Source organism: Asterias rubens, chromosome 7, assembly GCF_902459465.1.
Source record: "Asterias rubens chromosome 7, eAstRub1.3, whole genome shotgun sequence".
Taxonomy (NCBI): Eukaryota; Metazoa; Echinodermata; class Asteroidea; order Forcipulatida; family Asteriidae; genus Asterias; species Asterias rubens.
The window spans coordinates 10,267,225-10,284,459 of record NC_047068.1 but is presented as its reverse complement, the minus strand read 5'-3'; the positions used below and the strand labels follow the sequence as shown (position 1 = coordinate 10,284,459).

The 17,235-nt window shown below is 37.9% G+C and overlaps 1 protein-coding gene across 4 annotated transcripts in view; it reads left to right on the top strand.

Moving 5' to 3' along the window:
- Nucleotides 1-10,234, top strand: part of LOC117292478 (E3 ubiquitin-protein ligase TRAF7-like) — a 126,452-nt gene extending 116,218 nt beyond the window's left edge. For all 4 annotated transcript variants that reach the window (XM_033774535.1, XM_033774532.1, XM_033774534.1 and 1 more), the window contains 3 exons: nucleotides 1,602-1,733; nucleotides 7,447-7,566; nucleotides 9,187-10,234. In XM_033774535.1, the coding sequence (XP_033630426.1) occupies nucleotides 1,602-1,733; nucleotides 7,447-7,566; nucleotides 9,187-9,198 (264 nt within the window). In that variant the 3' untranslated portion in view covers nucleotides 9,199-10,234. The remainder of the gene's footprint in view (nucleotides 1-1,601; nucleotides 1,734-7,446; nucleotides 7,567-9,186) is intronic.
- The last annotated feature ends 7,001 nt before the right edge of the window (nucleotides 10,235-17,235 follow it).

The window sequence follows — 17,235 nt, the reverse complement described above, 5'->3', positions numbered from 1 at the left end:
TCTTTACATTAGTGCCCTGGTCATAGGGCCAAAAACATCCCTGTAATGTTTCTCAGCTCCCTAGGGAGTATACCGCTCCGGTAGGAGGGACTAGGTACCTAGTTTTACCTGGGCATCAAGTGGTCCTAATGGCCAAGCTACAAACAGTGGCAATAAGTCACCCCATTACTATCGTCAGAATAGTGAAATGGCTTGACTCATTTTGACGCTGTCCCTTAGACCCCCCCCCTTTTCGGTCAATAACGTTTAGTACATGTGTATATGTATGCTTTCCTAGAACAATTTAACAACGGCATCTTTGGGCGTAGTAGATAAAGAAACGCTTTGAGTAGTTTCATCCTGGTTAGTGGTCTTCAGTCCTAGTTACTGTTTCAATGTCCAGGTCAAGTTAGCGTTCCAGTGGTTAACCGTATCGCCCAACTAAACAAGCCACGGGCGTGACGTCTATCTTTCATTTGGGCGTGTTATTGGATTAAGGAACATTACCTAACGGCATGCAAGAGTATCTGTAAGCTGCAGTTACCCTCTTTTTAAAAAGTAATAATCAGAGGCCTCGGGTTGACCAAAATAAAGGTTTGCCTTGTGCATACAAACTAGACCATGACTAAGATTTTAAAGATAAACTTGTAATACTTGTTTTCCTATTTGCCTATTTTGGTTTTTTTCAACCTGAGAATGAGATGAAACAAAAATGTGGACACACATAAAGAAATATTTATGGTTGCTCAGAACTTTTGCTGGATGAGAAAAATTGTTTTGACGTACCTGAAATATGTATTTAGTCATTATTTTTTTGAAAATTTAGGCAGTTTGGAATTTTAAAAGCTGATGTATGTAATTGGTCAGTTTTTAAAAGTTCCATCTGCTGTAGAAGACAGTACTCTACCAATGGACGTAGGTTCGATTCCCACCCGAGTACTATGCCTTTGGAATTTTTCACAGGGACTCAGAAAAGTACTTAGTACTCAGTGCTAAAACCACAGCGGTGTGTTGGTTAAACAAAAATAATACTCTTTAAAAAAGAGTCTCTAGAATAGTTCTATGCGCAGAATGTGTGTACTGACCCATAGTGCTAAAAAGAGTGGACACTGACCAGTGGTCTTATGTTTACTTATTACATTTTAATTTTGTTTTGTTTTCGGCAAAGATGTAGAAATGGCAGGGGGGGGGGGGATTAAATATAGAGATAGAAACACGTAAGATTATAAACAGAACCACATTTTCTGCTATTCCATTGTATCCTATTTTAATACGTTCAGACAGACTTTTTGATCAAGATTGACAGCGGCATTGTAGCGTGGCCCGAACTCAAGGAAGCAACTGTGTGATTCATTTATACTTATTATTACATTCATCCCTGGCGTCACCAGTCGTACAACATACCGCCGCACCTCCGCCTGGCTGCGTTCTATTTTCTCAGTTTCCGTTTCCTCTCGCGGGAGTCGCTGCTGGACCGGCGTTTCGTTTCCCCCCTCCATCTGTCCCTACCCTCTGTGAACGCTGTTTGCCGGGATCACACGCTTAGTTTGCCACATCGCATCCTGGTTGGCCAATTTCTTACAAACATCTTTTCTTCTCTTTTTCTCTTTTTTTTTCTTTAGGTCTGGGACAAGGCGTCTTATGAACAGGTTGAGACGTTGACTGGTCACGTGGGAACCGTCTACGCCTTAGCAGTCATTAGTGCCCCTGGTACGACTAGAGTCTTCAGCGCCTCCTATGATAGGTCATTAAGGGTAAGTGACATACTTTTACTAGACTTGACTTCGTGCCTTGTGAAAACACACACTGGAATCATTGTCTCTCGCAGCTGAAAGAAAACATGGACAAACCACACAAACAAGAAGAGAGCAATGGAGAGCTGTTGATGGTATAAAACATTGGAGAAACAGCTCCTTCTGAAGTAAAGTAGTTTTTGAGAAAGAGGTTATTCCTTTCTCACTCAAAAATTAAGCCTTTTATTCTGCATCTGAAAGCTCTCGTCAAAGTAGTGTTGCATTGGGTGTTTTTTCTTTCATTATTCTCTTTCAACTTCGATGACCAATTGGGCCCAAATTGTTACTGGTTTGATGTTATATGCAAAATGTATGTTAGGATACACCAAGTGAGAATACTGGTCTTTGATAGTTACAAAACGTGTCCAGTGACTTTAGACGTAGGATTTTAAAACATGGCTCTGAGTGGTGCTATAACAGCAACACCCGGACCTTGTTAAAGAGTAGTCTGTCTTAACTTTGATCCTTGGATGTTAAACATGCAAAGGAGGAGGACGAACATGAATCTATTCACATGTACATGTACATCCTTCAACTGTACATATACATTTAGATTGTTATCAGGATTTAGCCCCAAGGTATTTGGCCCAACAGGATGTTTTCAATATCAATTTTAGTTTTTGAAATGTATACTTGCCAATGAAACATGAAATGTACTGCACATTTTGGCATTGGTCCCAGTAGACATGTTGACAAATTTAATTTTGGTTTTTTTGAGCACGGATAATTTCACCGTGGTCACTATCACACCTGAGTTGAGGAGTTGACGTCTAACCAGGGACGCTGTTGGAGTGATTTATACACCCTGTCAAATAAAAAGTGAAAGAAGGGAACTAATTTCTCTTGGAATTCCCTGCAGTGGAAAGTCTTAGTTTGCCGTGATGGCCGTGTATAATTTGGTTTGTCGGCTCTGTGCTTACCTAGGTTTGAGGTTACAGGTTTGGTGTTCCCCCCCCCCCCCCCTGCAATGTGTGTCCAGTGCAACGAGTTCCGTTGTTGGCACACCTTACCCTAATGGAAATTAACCCCTCCTCCCCCCCCCCCCCCCTCTGCTTCTAACTACAGCCATGTGATTTTTGATTCACACTGTCTGTTCGATCAATCAGTGCCTTGTCATAAGTGTTGTCGCTAGAAAAAGTTTAGTTTTGGGCGAGGGATCAACAAAATTATTCATATTGATTTTGGTTTTTACCCATACACCAATGTGTTAGCACTGTATACTCAGTACTTTCCCGAGTCCTGTGAAAAAATATCACAGGCATATTACTCGGGTGGGATTCGAACCCACGACCCTTGCAATTCTCTTACCAACTAGACTACCGAGAGTTTGAATCCTATGTTTGGGCAGCGGGTTACGCAAAGATACATAAGAGATGTTACCAAAAATTATTCATGTTTAATTACCGGTACTGGCCACATGCTCACACCGTCTAGAGACTTATGCACATTTCAGGGAGAGCAAACAACTCTGTGCTCAATATCAAAGAGCCCGTAGCGGCCACAAACGGCCGCAAGATTTGACCTATACATCCACTCAACCAAAAAAGGTCAAACTGAAGGTCATGTCCTGAATTGACATTCCCAATGTTTCCTGTGTTTTCCAGTAGTATCTGTACCACTAAAATCAAAATCTGCTTTGTATTCTGTTTTTTAGCGATTTTTACAAGAAAGAAACTGTTTCAAAAACCTACACAATAAAAACGTTTCTGGGAGTATGCTGACCGTTGCAATACCGAAATGAACGGTCTCTATCAGTCTATAGAGTTTATAAATACAGACTCGTCTTTAAACTCGGTAGAAGCAAAGAATAGAACTTGGGATGCTGTGGGTTGCAGCACCACCATCATTTTGGGTTGGGGTGCTTAAGGCCATTATACACTTTTGGTAAACAGTATTGTCCAAGTCCCAAACTTCGTGTATCACAACTTATATATAAAATAACAAACCTGTGAAAATTTAGGCTCAATTGGTCATCGGAGTCGGGAGAAAATAACGGGAAAAAGCCCGCTCTTGTTTCCGCACGTTTCGCCGTGTCATGACATGTGTTTAAAATAAATCCGTAATTCTCGCTATCGAGAATTTATAATTGTTTTAGTGTTTTCTCAAAAAGTAAAGCATTTCATGGAATAATATTTCAGGAGAAGTCTTTCACCATTACCTTCTGTAAACCCTGTAAATTATTTGTAAATCTGTGAAGTTTTTTTTTTTTTTCTGTACCGAAAGTGTATAATGGCTTTAACCAATAATATATGAATGAACATTCTATCATGAGAATAGTTGTTATTGGATCAAAAGAAATCCCTGAAGAAAATTTATTTATTTATTTATTTTAACAATCAACATGGAATTACACAGCATTTCAGAACTAATGGTTACAATTGGTCAGTGCCTTCTTTTTAATTGATGGGTGGTCCATTTGCCACTAATAAATTTAATGAAATTTTATCATATAAAAGGCAATCTCTGTCTTTTGACCAATCAGTTAATCATACAGTTGTTTAATTTGCATCTGAGATAAAGAATATTCATTTTCTAATCCCACCCGAGTAATATGCCTGTGATTCTTTTCACAGAACTCGGGAAAGGACCGAGTATACATTGCTACATGAGTAAAACCAAAATGATTACAGTTAATCATACATACTACCTTTAAAACAAGAGTCTCAAAAAGGTTCTCACAAATTTCTTTCGTAATCATGCCATGAAAAGTTTATGCATACGTCCCGACAGGAAAGCAGGTGTATAAATACTACCGTGCAGCCTGCGATAACATTAGGAGAGCAAACTAAGGCCTGGAGTAAAAAAAAAAGGGGGGTAGTAGGCCACCCAGCGGCTGATGTACAGTATAAACGGGTAGTAACTAGGTTGTTTTAGGAACTTGGTACAAGCCCTGGTTATAAAACACTGCCTATAAGGTACCTTGGGATTGGGAGTGGGAAGGCAAGCCCCTTCTTACACTCCCTAGGTCCCCGACCACTGGTTTTTGTTTTAATTTCATCTGTCCCCACGGGCCACAGACAGGTTTTTTTTTTATAGACTATTAAGAGGTCGTTGGGTTTAAAAGGAAGAAAAATGATGACGGGCGATACTAAAACACAGCTCTTTTATAATCATTTTCAGAAATTGTCGAAGTTGTTGTGTCAAAGTGTTAATTATAGCATTTATGAATAGGTTTTGTGTATTTTCTTTCACGATTCGATTTTCTCAAAGATGTGAGATTTTTCAAGAGTGCCTTTGTAAAAAACTTAACTTTTGGAAGTAAATTTGATAATTTTACATTGTGCTAACGTGCTTGACATGACGTGTTGTGATCACAGTTTATGCAGTAGAAAGAGTTGTATGACTTCAGAATGCCCCACCCCCCTCCCCAGAACAAAGACATTTACAAAGTAGGGCATGAGCAATCATAGTGCTATATAGCACAGTTGGTAGAGCACCGGCCAGTAAACCTGGTTGTTGCAGGTTCAAGTCCCGCTTATGGTTCTTATAAATGTAAACAATACTGTACTACATGTAAGAGACTTAACCCCCCCCCCCCCCCCACAACAGATAAAAATTATGAGAAAACGCATTTCATCACAAGGCCAACGGCAACTTCAAGGGTCATGAGGGCTACACTTAAATGATTTGGGCTATTGACCCAAATCAACTGCCACCAGGGGCACGTTGCCAGCTACTCCTGGGGCTAGAGCAGCAATATAGAAACAATTAAGAAACATTTAAAAATCCTTCTGTTTAGTTTCTTCTTGATGTTGATCGATCAGATATTTTATGCGATTAAAACATTGGCCCCACCCCCACCCCAAAATATTTCTATAATTTGACATGACCCAGATTTTCTTGTGTACTCACCTCAAAGCAGTGCTGTCTCATGGTCAGAACTTCCCCTTATACTTCATGACGCACATTTTCTTTCCCAATTTTTTTGTTATTTTTTTTACAAATGTAGCGTGGTATGTTTTTTTAGGGTGAGATTAAACCTCATGTGATGTGTTAGCCCATTTTTGCTCTCTCCGTCTCTCTCAAAGTCTGGCTGTAATTTAGACTAACCACAAAATATTTAACCATTTGCATATTTATTCATTTTTGGTTTTACCCGTAAACACCAATGTGTGTTTAGCACTGTATACTCGGTACTTTCCTGAGTTCTGTGAAGAAGAAAAAAACCACCTACCTCCGGTGGGATTCGAACCCGTGACCTTTGCAATTCTAGAGCAATGTCATACCAACTAGACCACCGGGTTTGTCCGTACTTAGAGGCATATTATAAACAAAAAATCCCCCTGCTCCATTTTCCCCCAACATTATCAGGCCTGATACTTTGTTCCTAAAGGGCACGGCAGTTTTCCCTAAATGGCACCTCAATAGCGGGGGAAAGGTATATAGGAATGGAATACCAACAGGGGCAATTGTCTCTGTTGCCTCCACAAGTCTGCAATAATACAAACATTTCTTCCTTCAACACTTTCAAGAACAAACTCAAAAGCCATCTCGTCTAATCAGTTGCTTCTCCTTCTACTTGATTTGTTGAACTAATTCCTAGATGTTAGCTTTGTTAGCGTCCTTGCGCCAGGAGTGTCACCTGTGACAGGCATGGCGCATTATAAGTTTTCCATATTATTATTATTATTCCTGGAGTGGGTCGCTATTTTGAGCACTCAATTTTCATTCTGGTTGATTTTGATAACGTGTTAAAAATCTTTGTTAAACTCAATCAGAAACTTGCACTGTTTGTTTCAGCAGTGTGCAATGTGTGTAGCTACATGTATTTAGTTTTTTGAAGTTTTTGAACATGATTTTAGGGGTGTTCATTAGGCAGTTTGTCACTGTTGTCTGTGAAGAAGACATACTTAGGGTAACCCTATTTTTTTATATTTTTTTTTACTCTTCTGCCTATGTCCACTTCCCTCTTGATCTCATTAGCAAGAATTTTGATTCACTCCTGGCCCTTTCAGGCACTGATGTCCTGGGTCCGAAGGTGTCGCCAAATAGCAGAAAGATTTGTAAAAAGACATGTCGAGACGCTTCTTTTTCATACTTGCAAGCGTACATTGTATTTGTAGTATGTACGTGACACGCGTATGTACTGGTCATGTGTAATATGTACAGTGAATTCACATCAAATGACAGAAGGGTTGATTACTATGGTTTCCTCTCCCAACTGTTATCAACCGGAAACATGTTTAGATGTTTGCTAGCCGCACATACACCTGTACCTTGTTTCATGTACACAGGTTCATAGTCTTTGTAAAATAAAACAGGCCCCTTTTCCTGCACACTCACGCAGGTGTGTACACACCTGCAATCGTGGACGCTCCTTTGTTCAACTCTTTGTGATAGCAACCGTGGACCCCTTGTCCCTTTTGTTATAGATCCCCGGTTTGAATGTGGATACAAACCCACTCACACACAGATAACTTAGTTGACATTGTCCATAGGAAGAACTTATAAATAAATAGTAAACTTGCGGTTACAACCATGTGTAAATCTGTTTTGTGGAAGTGTTGGCTCTGAAAAGCGCCGATGTGGTCTCAACGTTTCGAACATTCAGATATTAGGAGAATGCCCAAGCAAGATGACCAGAATATTTGTATAGTTTCATCCTATTTATCCACAACATACAAAACTTCAAACAATACTGACATTGTCCCTGTATTATTCACTTTCATTCCAGGTGTGGAACATGGAGAATATGATCTGTACACAGACTCTCCTTCGACATCAGGGTAGCGTGGCTTGTCTAGCCGTCTCCAGAGGGCGCTTGTTCTCCGGCGCTGTTGATAGCACTGTGAAGGTAAGTTCATGAAAGTGTGTCAAAAATGTGCAATAATATGCCTCTTGGGTTGACATTTCTATGAAGGTTTGTAAGAAAAATTTCTAGACTTGTTGAGAAGTTGTTAAATGTCTGTCGCGGTGAGAGTGTTCTGACTCTCGATCTCTCCACGGTTTCGACTCACTCCGCGATTCCCGCAACACCGGCGATATTCTTGCAAGACTGATGGCCCCCGTGAGACTACTGCTCTCATGACTCTGGTTTATTCAAGTTTATTCAAGATTTGTTGTTTTGGGTGGCTTTTAGTATTGAACGTTCCATTTTGGGTCACTTGCATGTATACCACACCGGTGTTGTTGGAGTCAGGAGCTTTATCTCTTGTCGTGCATCTTGTTATTGTTGCTTTAATATTTGTGGTCGAGAATGCTTATGATGAGTACAAAATAAGCATTTTGGCGCAATAGTGGCTTTAATGCGTAGTAATCAAGCACTGTAATAGTGGCACATGTATTTTGTATTTACTTATATTTATTTCATTTCTCAGGGAACAAAAAGTACAATAATGCACATTAATTAGGCTAAAAATATTGGGTGCCTGGATTTGTCTATCCCTCTCAGTTGTCAACTGTACATGCTAAGCACAATTCAATATACATTACAGTCTAATGATGTATTACATGGAACTTGCTATCTCTCCCCCCCCCCCCCCCCCCACCCCACTGTTATACATGTAGACTGTATGTAAACATTGAACATCCTGAGCTTCATTAAATGATGAATCATTGCATACACATGGATTAAGAGTAGTTTCCCATCATCCCGGGAGAAGAATCAGAAAACAACATGTGTAATTATCGCACCGTTCCATAACTTCATTGGCATTGAGTCATGGTGTGAACGCAGTGTACTCATCACTGCAACAAGAGGAACATGTCGTCGACACCTTGAGTCCGATGTGATTTTACTGCACTCTATCCACATGGGGATGAACGTTCAAGTTGATGTGATTCATTGATGTGATGTGGGTGGATTAAAGTGGGCGGGGAAGGGGAACTTGGAAGCATGTGGGTTTAAGTGTGACATTTATGGAGTCATCGAGGCAGAGACATTTGATCTAGATTCAGGCCCTGACATGTGCTGATCCAGATTTAAAAAAAAAAATTGTCCAGTAAAAATCTATGAATCCAAGATGGTGACGACGAAATCCTTACCCTCACCGGGTTGAACTCATTTCCAGTCCAACACCCACTGTCAAAACTTTACATTACGTCAATTAATTTTTAAAAAGGCCTTTAATGAAAGCAGTCCGTCGAATTTGTATAAAAGCCAGTCGATCAACTTACACGTGCATTGAAATATTGTTTTTGATGAGTTGGCAAAACCTGAGCTGTGCAATGCGAGAGTTGCAATGTGGATTGACCAGGTTTTTTTGGTCATGTGGTTGCTGGACGCCATTTTTGCAATCTGAATATAGCCTAACCCAATGTGCAGGCTAGTGCTGCACCCTGTTTGACTTTAATATCTCATTCATTTACTTTTTGTGTGATAATAAATTCTCCCTGATAGAAATTTTGTGGCAGCGTTTTCTGTGGATGTTGTCATTGCTGACCTTTTTTCTCATCTGTTTTTTTCTCTCCTCAGGTGTGGCAGTAAGCCTGAAAACCTGACAGGCAGTACCGTACGGCTCATCATGACAAGAAGAGCATTGGTCCTTCATGTTGATTTGCTGTTATGGAGGTAAAGGAGTGGTGACCAGGCTATGCAATCCCAATGTAATATATTTCCCCTTAAAAGAATTGCTATCCATATGTGGACTTCAGACTCAGAGGGCTCCCTTCAATGTCAAAAGCATCTGTAAATACTTAAAACCATTATGGGATCGTACAATTATCCCTTCTCATGGTGTAGCCATCTAGTTTTGTCTACCAGTCAAATCAGTGTAAACCAAAAGGAGGCTGCAACTCAGATATAGCCTGGCTCTTGTTAGTCTAACAAAAAATTGTAATGATGTTTTCATTTTGATAGAAGTTTAGGGTTGCAGACACCACCATTTTGAAAACACCAGCTGATGTTAGGTTGCTTAATAAAGAGATTGGCAACCTAGAATCTTGGCTTAGTGTGCCGTATTGTGAGTCTTTAAAGGTCAGATGTATCATTTCAGTTTCCACTTGGGATTAGTCAACATCAGTTTGCTAAGTAGTCTGAAACTACATGAACATCTTTACAAAAATTCACAAACGTAGCCTTTCGGTGGTGGTGGACTCAAGCCCTTGCTTAAAGGAAAATATTTGAAGTTTCATCATCTATTTTGGAAGTCAATACTGGAAGCAATGGAACAAATTGTGTATCAAGTAGAAATCATCATCTGTGATTGGTCGTTTCGCATATTTTGAAACTGAAGAATTTTGTTTAGTTAAGTGTGTGTTATTCAAATCTTCCAATGATATTGTCTGGTATACACTGTACGCTACAATTTAGTTCAATTAGTTTAGTTGATTATTAGGCTTACATGCTTGTTACTTACCAATGCCATCTTTGCGGGCAACAGGGGTTTTGGCTTTGAGCTATGCCGAGCATTGTTATTTGTCTACAAGTGGTTCACTGACTAAACATGCAACAAATTTAAAGTCACCTGGAAATAGAATTTATTTTTCTTTCAAACATAACAGTATATGCTTACGAACAATAAAACAATTTTTTTAGTAATTGTTTGTCACGATTTATATGTTTAAAAAGTATATAAAGTTGTTTGGGGGGCTGACTCCGCCTACCCCTGTTGTGACGTCAATCGAGGCAGACTTTGCCTGCAATGCGTATAGTAAACACACGTGCAAAGTACATGTACGTCCAAGTCGTGAGTTGGTACATTTTAAAAAGTGTTTTTCTGCATTCAGCAGCAATTTTTATTTTTTTTGAAACTTACAAACTCACGACTTGGTCCGTACATGTACTTTGCAATTGTGTCACGAACAGCGACCTCTCGGGTCGGGGTCTACTCTTAAATTTGTAAATAACATAAGAACTGATTTTTTTAAACCTTAGTTAACTGTTTATTCACATTCCACTCATCAAAACACATATATTAGTGACAAAAGCTTTATTTTGAAAAAATACCACTTCCAGGTGACTTTAATAAAAACTCCAGCATGCACATGTAGAATTTACACAATATAACAGTAGTTGTGCATTCAACAAATTATAATTATCATTGCCCGTAAAGATGGTCGACTTTACACTGTGTGACGTCAACTGTTACCAATCTGTTACAGATAAATTAATGTTTGGTAAAGGATATGTAAAGGATTGTTTGAAAATATTTTTGAAAAGGTGATTTGCTAAATTTGTGCTTAATTTTCTGTATGAGGCCTATATTTTTGTGTACAAAGTAGTAAGTCAATGTTGCTTGTATGTTTGTTGTCTATTTCTAGATGCATTTATACAAGGTGCTTTAAAGCCAGTGTTGAATATTATAATGCACTATTTTTAAAAATGTACGCTGGAACTATTTTAGTAGGGGTTGTTTGTATAAGCACAGGTACATATAGCGTTTGTTGTGTAACACCATGATGAGGCTCTAAGTAGGGATTTTTGTTTAGAAACCATAGAAATGGAACCCGGAGAACGCTAAATTTGCGACATTGTGCGTTCGATTTTGTTGTGAGACCCCTTTTATCGATACACGTACGCCATTTTGTTTGCCATACAGTAGGCGTCATGAACATTGACCAATGAAAACACGTAGAAACGGTCTATGTGCGTGTCACATGATGATGCATTTTGACTGTCACGTGGTTCAATAATGAGCCGCATCCACAGACGACACGCAGGGCGGTCGAGCTCAATGTTCTCTGGGGTTCTGAACCGTTCTATTTCTTTGGTAGAAACTAGTCTTTCCTTGAATAACGATTTCTGACTAATATCAAACACAGAATAACTAGTAATGTATTTTGTCTACATTTTTTTGTTGATTGTTCATTTTGTACTTTGTAACTCGAATGTAATCTTTGGTATTTTATACTCAACTTCTTCCGTACACTTTGTAGTTATTGAAAACATTTAATTTACGGGTTTTTTATTGTAAAGGTTAGGTATACCTGTACTTCTTACAAATGGAGGTGTGAAGCTTTGAAAAATCACAAAGGATCTTTATTAGTCGTAAGTGTATTGAGTTCCACTTGACGAGGCTTTGATGATTGGTGTTTAGGCAGTCAAAAAGAGTAGAGATATGTAAATTAAGTTAAACCTTTTCTACATCAAGTTGTTGCTATTACCATCATTTAAACTAAAACTTTGATATTTTCCTAGTGGGATTTTGCTCTCAAAGGCTTCATTATATACTAACTACATTCTTATCCAGTAGTTGTATTATAAAGGGATACCAATGTAATTAATGTAGATACTTCAGAAAGAATATTTTTCAGAGGTTAACAGTATCCTGATATATTGTAATAAAAGAAAATTGAAAAAAAAAAAAAAAAAAAACTTTGGTGTGTGTTTCTGTGTCAACTTTTAAACTTTGGATAGTTCACCCATGTGCAAGTGTCGTGGCCGAGCATGGGACTCAAATTTTCGTGTTGTCAGAGTGTGGGTTCAATTCTCTGTCATCTACAATGTATCCTTGAGCAAATAATTGTAAAGTTTCTTTTTTTTTTACACTCGGAACCCCCACCCCTACATTAAGAAAGAAAGAAAGAAAAACCCATACAGGGTTGTTGCGATGCCTAAGGGGGGTGGGGGGGGGGCAGCGTAGGTGTAATAAACTTTCAACAACAGAATATTGTCACTATCAAATCAAAAGTTGTATCCACATCACTAATAATAAATAATATGGTTCATCATTATGACAGTTTAAATTACAGCTCATAATAATTATGACTTAGTACAGGTCATATTTATGATCTAAAAGTAATAACTTTGACTAGTACCAAGTCGTGATTTAAAGATGTAAGTCGTGATTATGACTTTCTTTTTGTTTGCTCTCAATGTTCATTTAAAGCTTCCGTAGAAACTGCCCCGCCCCTCCAAAAAAGTAAAATAAAAAGTAAACCCACCAAAACATCAGTCAGTAAACTCCCACTTAATACCAGATATACGTAGTACGAGTCGGTGTACCAGACGGGTCTCAATGCAACGCGGACATTCAAAATGGACTCCAACCATGCTTGGCTGGTGGATGGTGCGATTTGAAGTTTATTTTGAGCTTTTCAGGTAAGATTTATCGTGGTGTTCTATAGAACTTCAAAGTGTAGAATATGAATAGGTCTTGTACAAATTAAAATAGTTGTAAAACTTGTCACTTTGTTTGCATATCAACGGCACTTGAATGAAAGTACAGCAGCCGGGAAACCGGCCCTGTCCACATGCCTGCCACGCGGTCCTTCCTTGACAAAACAGCCCAACTCAACAATTTTGTTTGATTGTTATAGAGTTGGTTAATTGGGGCGGTTTTTCACTTCGAAATTTCAAAGGCATACTAATTATGGATGTGAATATGTCCTATCTCGGCCTCTTTAAGTATTCATCCCGGGTTATGACAAAATGGGTTATTTCTGTACTTGCTTTTATGTATAATAAAACAAAATCGAGCCACTTGCTGTCAAATGAAACAACCGACACCTTACGTTATATTTTACCACTTGATGAATTCTATCTCGATGATTGTATACTCTTGAGATCAATGTGTACATTTTCTTGAAAGAAAAAAAAAAGGTGGGATTTAGCCCTAAACGTGTAGCGGTTGTAATGAATCTTCACAATCTTCAGAAATTATACTGCATGAAAACGCCTTGGAAGGCTTTTTAAACACAGTTTGTCACGCATGCTCATGCAGGCTAAAATGTAACCTGCTGACCAAACAAAATGCTATGTGGTAATCTCAAACAAATTGGACCACTACTAGCCTCACGTTCCGACCTTTGCAGAGTCTTTTCCAAACGGCCGGCGGGAGTCTGGCATGTACACCCCTAAATTTACCAAATTGTTTTTCCAATGTGGGTCTCGATTTGAACATTAATTTGACTGGTTTCAATTTGTCATCAATACCAAAGAAGTGTGGCATGTCATTACTAGTTTACACATTCCTGTTACCTTGTTCACTTCATAATATAAGTAAGTAATTCAACTGAAATATGGATTTTAATTCCCAAAACACTACAAATACAATGAACTGCTTTGATGGAAGTTGACTTAATCACAAGAGAGATACAGATAAATAAACAAAACAAGTGGAGAAAAGTTCTTGTAAATAGTTAAAGTTGTCTCTTTAATGTGTTTGGAGATACACTTAAAACTACTGCCATCAGCCATTTTGAGATGTGGGCCAGATTTCATAAAGCTGTTGAGCAGATAATTCTGCTTAGCAAATTTGTTTGCTATTACCGAGTGGGTACCAGTCGCAGCAATGGTATCTGTATTGTATTTTGACGGGTAATCTATTTTTTATAAGTAAGAGCGTGCTTAGCAAGTTTTTGTGCTTACACCGTTTATGATTGTGCCATGGTGAACCATAACTGCACTATTTGTGGTTTGGGTTAATCTGCCTGTTAGACCAAATACAAACGGTTTCGCCCTATGTGTTTTAAAATGGTTTTAAATAGTATCGTGTGTGTAGGCCTTTATTAAAATTGGTGTATTAGCTATTGACTAAAAACAAAAAGATATGTGCCTTTTGCACAACCTGTAACAGCTACTTTTGTCACCAGGCACCGATTCTGAAATTAGCTTAAGTAATAGCATTATGATGGTTTGATTTCCTACGTGTTAGTGTGTAGAATGAATGAATGAGTGCATTTTAAGGCGGTTATTGCATACAAAATGAAACCACCACAGTTCAAAGAGTATTATTCATCCAGCACAGCTTTACTTTGTCAACACAAACAAGTTTTGTACAAAATTAATGTCTCCAACCCAAACTAAAGGTAAATGCCACATTAACAAAACAATTAGTTAAGCAATGAATGTAATGTAAAATGTTAAAATAGATGTTAAATTTGCATCGGGAATGAATATTAAGTTTGCTTTCACCCTTACACCAATGAGTGAAAGCACTGCACTCGGTATTCACAGGACTCAGGAAAGCACTCTCTTAAAAAGACACTGGACACGATTGGTAATTGTCAAAGATCAGTCTCCTCACTTTGTGTATCTCAACATATGCATAAAATAACAAACCTGTGAACATTTGAGATCAATTGGTCGTTGAAGTTGCGAGATAATAATGAAAGAAAAAACACCCTTGTCACATACGGTACGAAGTTGTGCGCGTTTAGATGGTTGATTTCGAGACCTCAAATTCTAAACTTGAGGTCTCAAAATCAAATTCGTGGAAAATTACCTGTTTCTCGAAAACTATGTCACTTCAGAGAAAGCCGTTTCTCACAATGTTTTATACCATTACTCTCTCCCCATTACTCATCAATAAGTAAGGTTTTATGCTAATAGCTTAATGTAAAAGAGTGAAAACCACTCGTTTTGTCCACCATGCCACTCCTGCAAAGAGCCATACGGACAACTGTGGAGTGAAATACGGGTACTTTCAACTCGATTTAGAGTGAATTAGTTCCAATTTCACTACAAATTTTACTCAAAAAGAGTGACACAGATTGACTTTCACGAGAAGAGAGTGAAACTTTCACTCTTTTACATTAAGAGAGTGCTTTCATGAGTCCTGTGAATACAATGCCTGTGCTACACACATCAGTGTGAGGGTAAAACCAACACTAATATGTAAAATGCTATCGTTGATAATTGATCAAAATTTACAATGTATTGCAAGGTGTTGCACTTACATAATCGTTAGCCATATCAATAAAATATATTAATAATGTTAATTTATTTTGTAAATATGTACATGCATAATAAGTTCAACCTCCCCCTGGAGGTGACTGAAAGATACCATACATTGCACTTCAAAATATATCTCTTAAGACAAAACAAGTGATCGGTGAATAATTGTTTACAATATTATTAAACCAAGTAAATATGTTAGTTTGTTAGGCATGGAATGTTCCATACTAATGCTTAATTTATAAATTATATAACTGCTTTTAATCACTTGTATGGCCAGTGTGTACTACAACAGAACATCTCTGCAGTACATAAACTTAATCAATAAACTACTTAAAAACAATTTATTTCATAATTTTATCTTACAAGTTTTGTGCTTACAGAGCAAAGCAGCTATTAACACAGTTTCTATTTCACACGATAACTGTTGACATTAAAGCTGTTCTTACATACAGCTGGTAGCTGTTCTTTGTGCATTAACGACACTGGACACTATTGGTAATTGTCAAAGACTAGCCTTCACAGTTGGTGTATCTCAACATATGCCTAAAATTATATAACAAACCTGTGAAAATTTGAGCTCAATCGGTTGTCCAAGTTGCGAGATAATAATGAAAGAAAAAACACCCTTGTTACACGAAGTTGTGTGCTTTCAGATGCTTGATTTCGAGACCTCAAATTCTAAACTTGAGGTCTCGAAATCAAATTCGTGGAAAATTACTTCTTTCTCGAAAACTGCGTCACTTCAGAGGGAGCTGTTTCTCACAATGTTTTATACTATCAACCTCTCCCCATTACTCGTAATCAAGAACGGTTTTATGATGATAATTATTTTAAGTTATTACCAATAGTGTCCACTGCCTTTAAGCACCGAGTGTTATGCGAGGGGTCTATATAATTTTTCTAAGCATGTGTTTTCGTAAATTTGTCCAAGGTTTGGCTGAACTTACCAGGCAGACAGTTCATTTTAAGGAGGAAATCTCCACAATTAAATAAACTACTTGTCATTGTTATACTGCATATTAAAATCAATGTCAGTTTAAGTATATCATGAAATATTAGTGGAGTCCAAAACGTGTTTAAATAATAGGACTGCACACAATTGTATCTTTTAGTCTGAAATTATTAAAAAAACATGTGAGAATGCTGACACTGTGTAGGGCCTCACAGTGTTAAATCATTTTATAGGGCAAGGCTGGAAATACAAACTTAAAACACAAATAGTTTGTGACACTTACTTCGACCTCATAAGTTTAACTATAGGCCCTACTGCATTTAAAAACAGGAGAACATTGTTTTTTCTTTTAAGTAAACATAAAGATTGAGGAATGCAACTTAGTCGAATTAAAGCTATTAGGGTTCAACATTTTAACAGCATCCTCTGTGAAAGAGAAACACTAAAAACTGACTTGTTACATCTTCATTTAATGTTAGTTTTACATCAGGGATTAAGAATATATTGTTTTTACCCTGATAGCAATGTATATGCACTGTATACTTTCCTGAGTCCTGTTAAAAAATCCAAAGGCAAGATCACTTGTTCACAGAACTTGGGAAAGTGTACTTGTATAGTAACATCTTAAAGGAACACGTTGCCTTGGATCGGTCGAGTTGGTCTTTGAAAAGCGTCTGTAACCGTTTGTTATAAAATTGATATGGTTAGAAAGCTGTTGTAAAAGTAGAATACAATGATCTACACAAATATGCCTCAAAATTGCGTGGTTTACGTTTAACCTCGTCGACTAACACGGTCGGCCATTTATGGGAGTCAAAAAGTTGACTCCCATAAATGGCCGACCGTGTTGATTCGCTAAGTAAAATGAAAATCGTGCAATTTTGAGTGATACTTGTGTGGATCATCATATTCTACTTTTAAAACATCTTTCCAACCATATACATTTCATA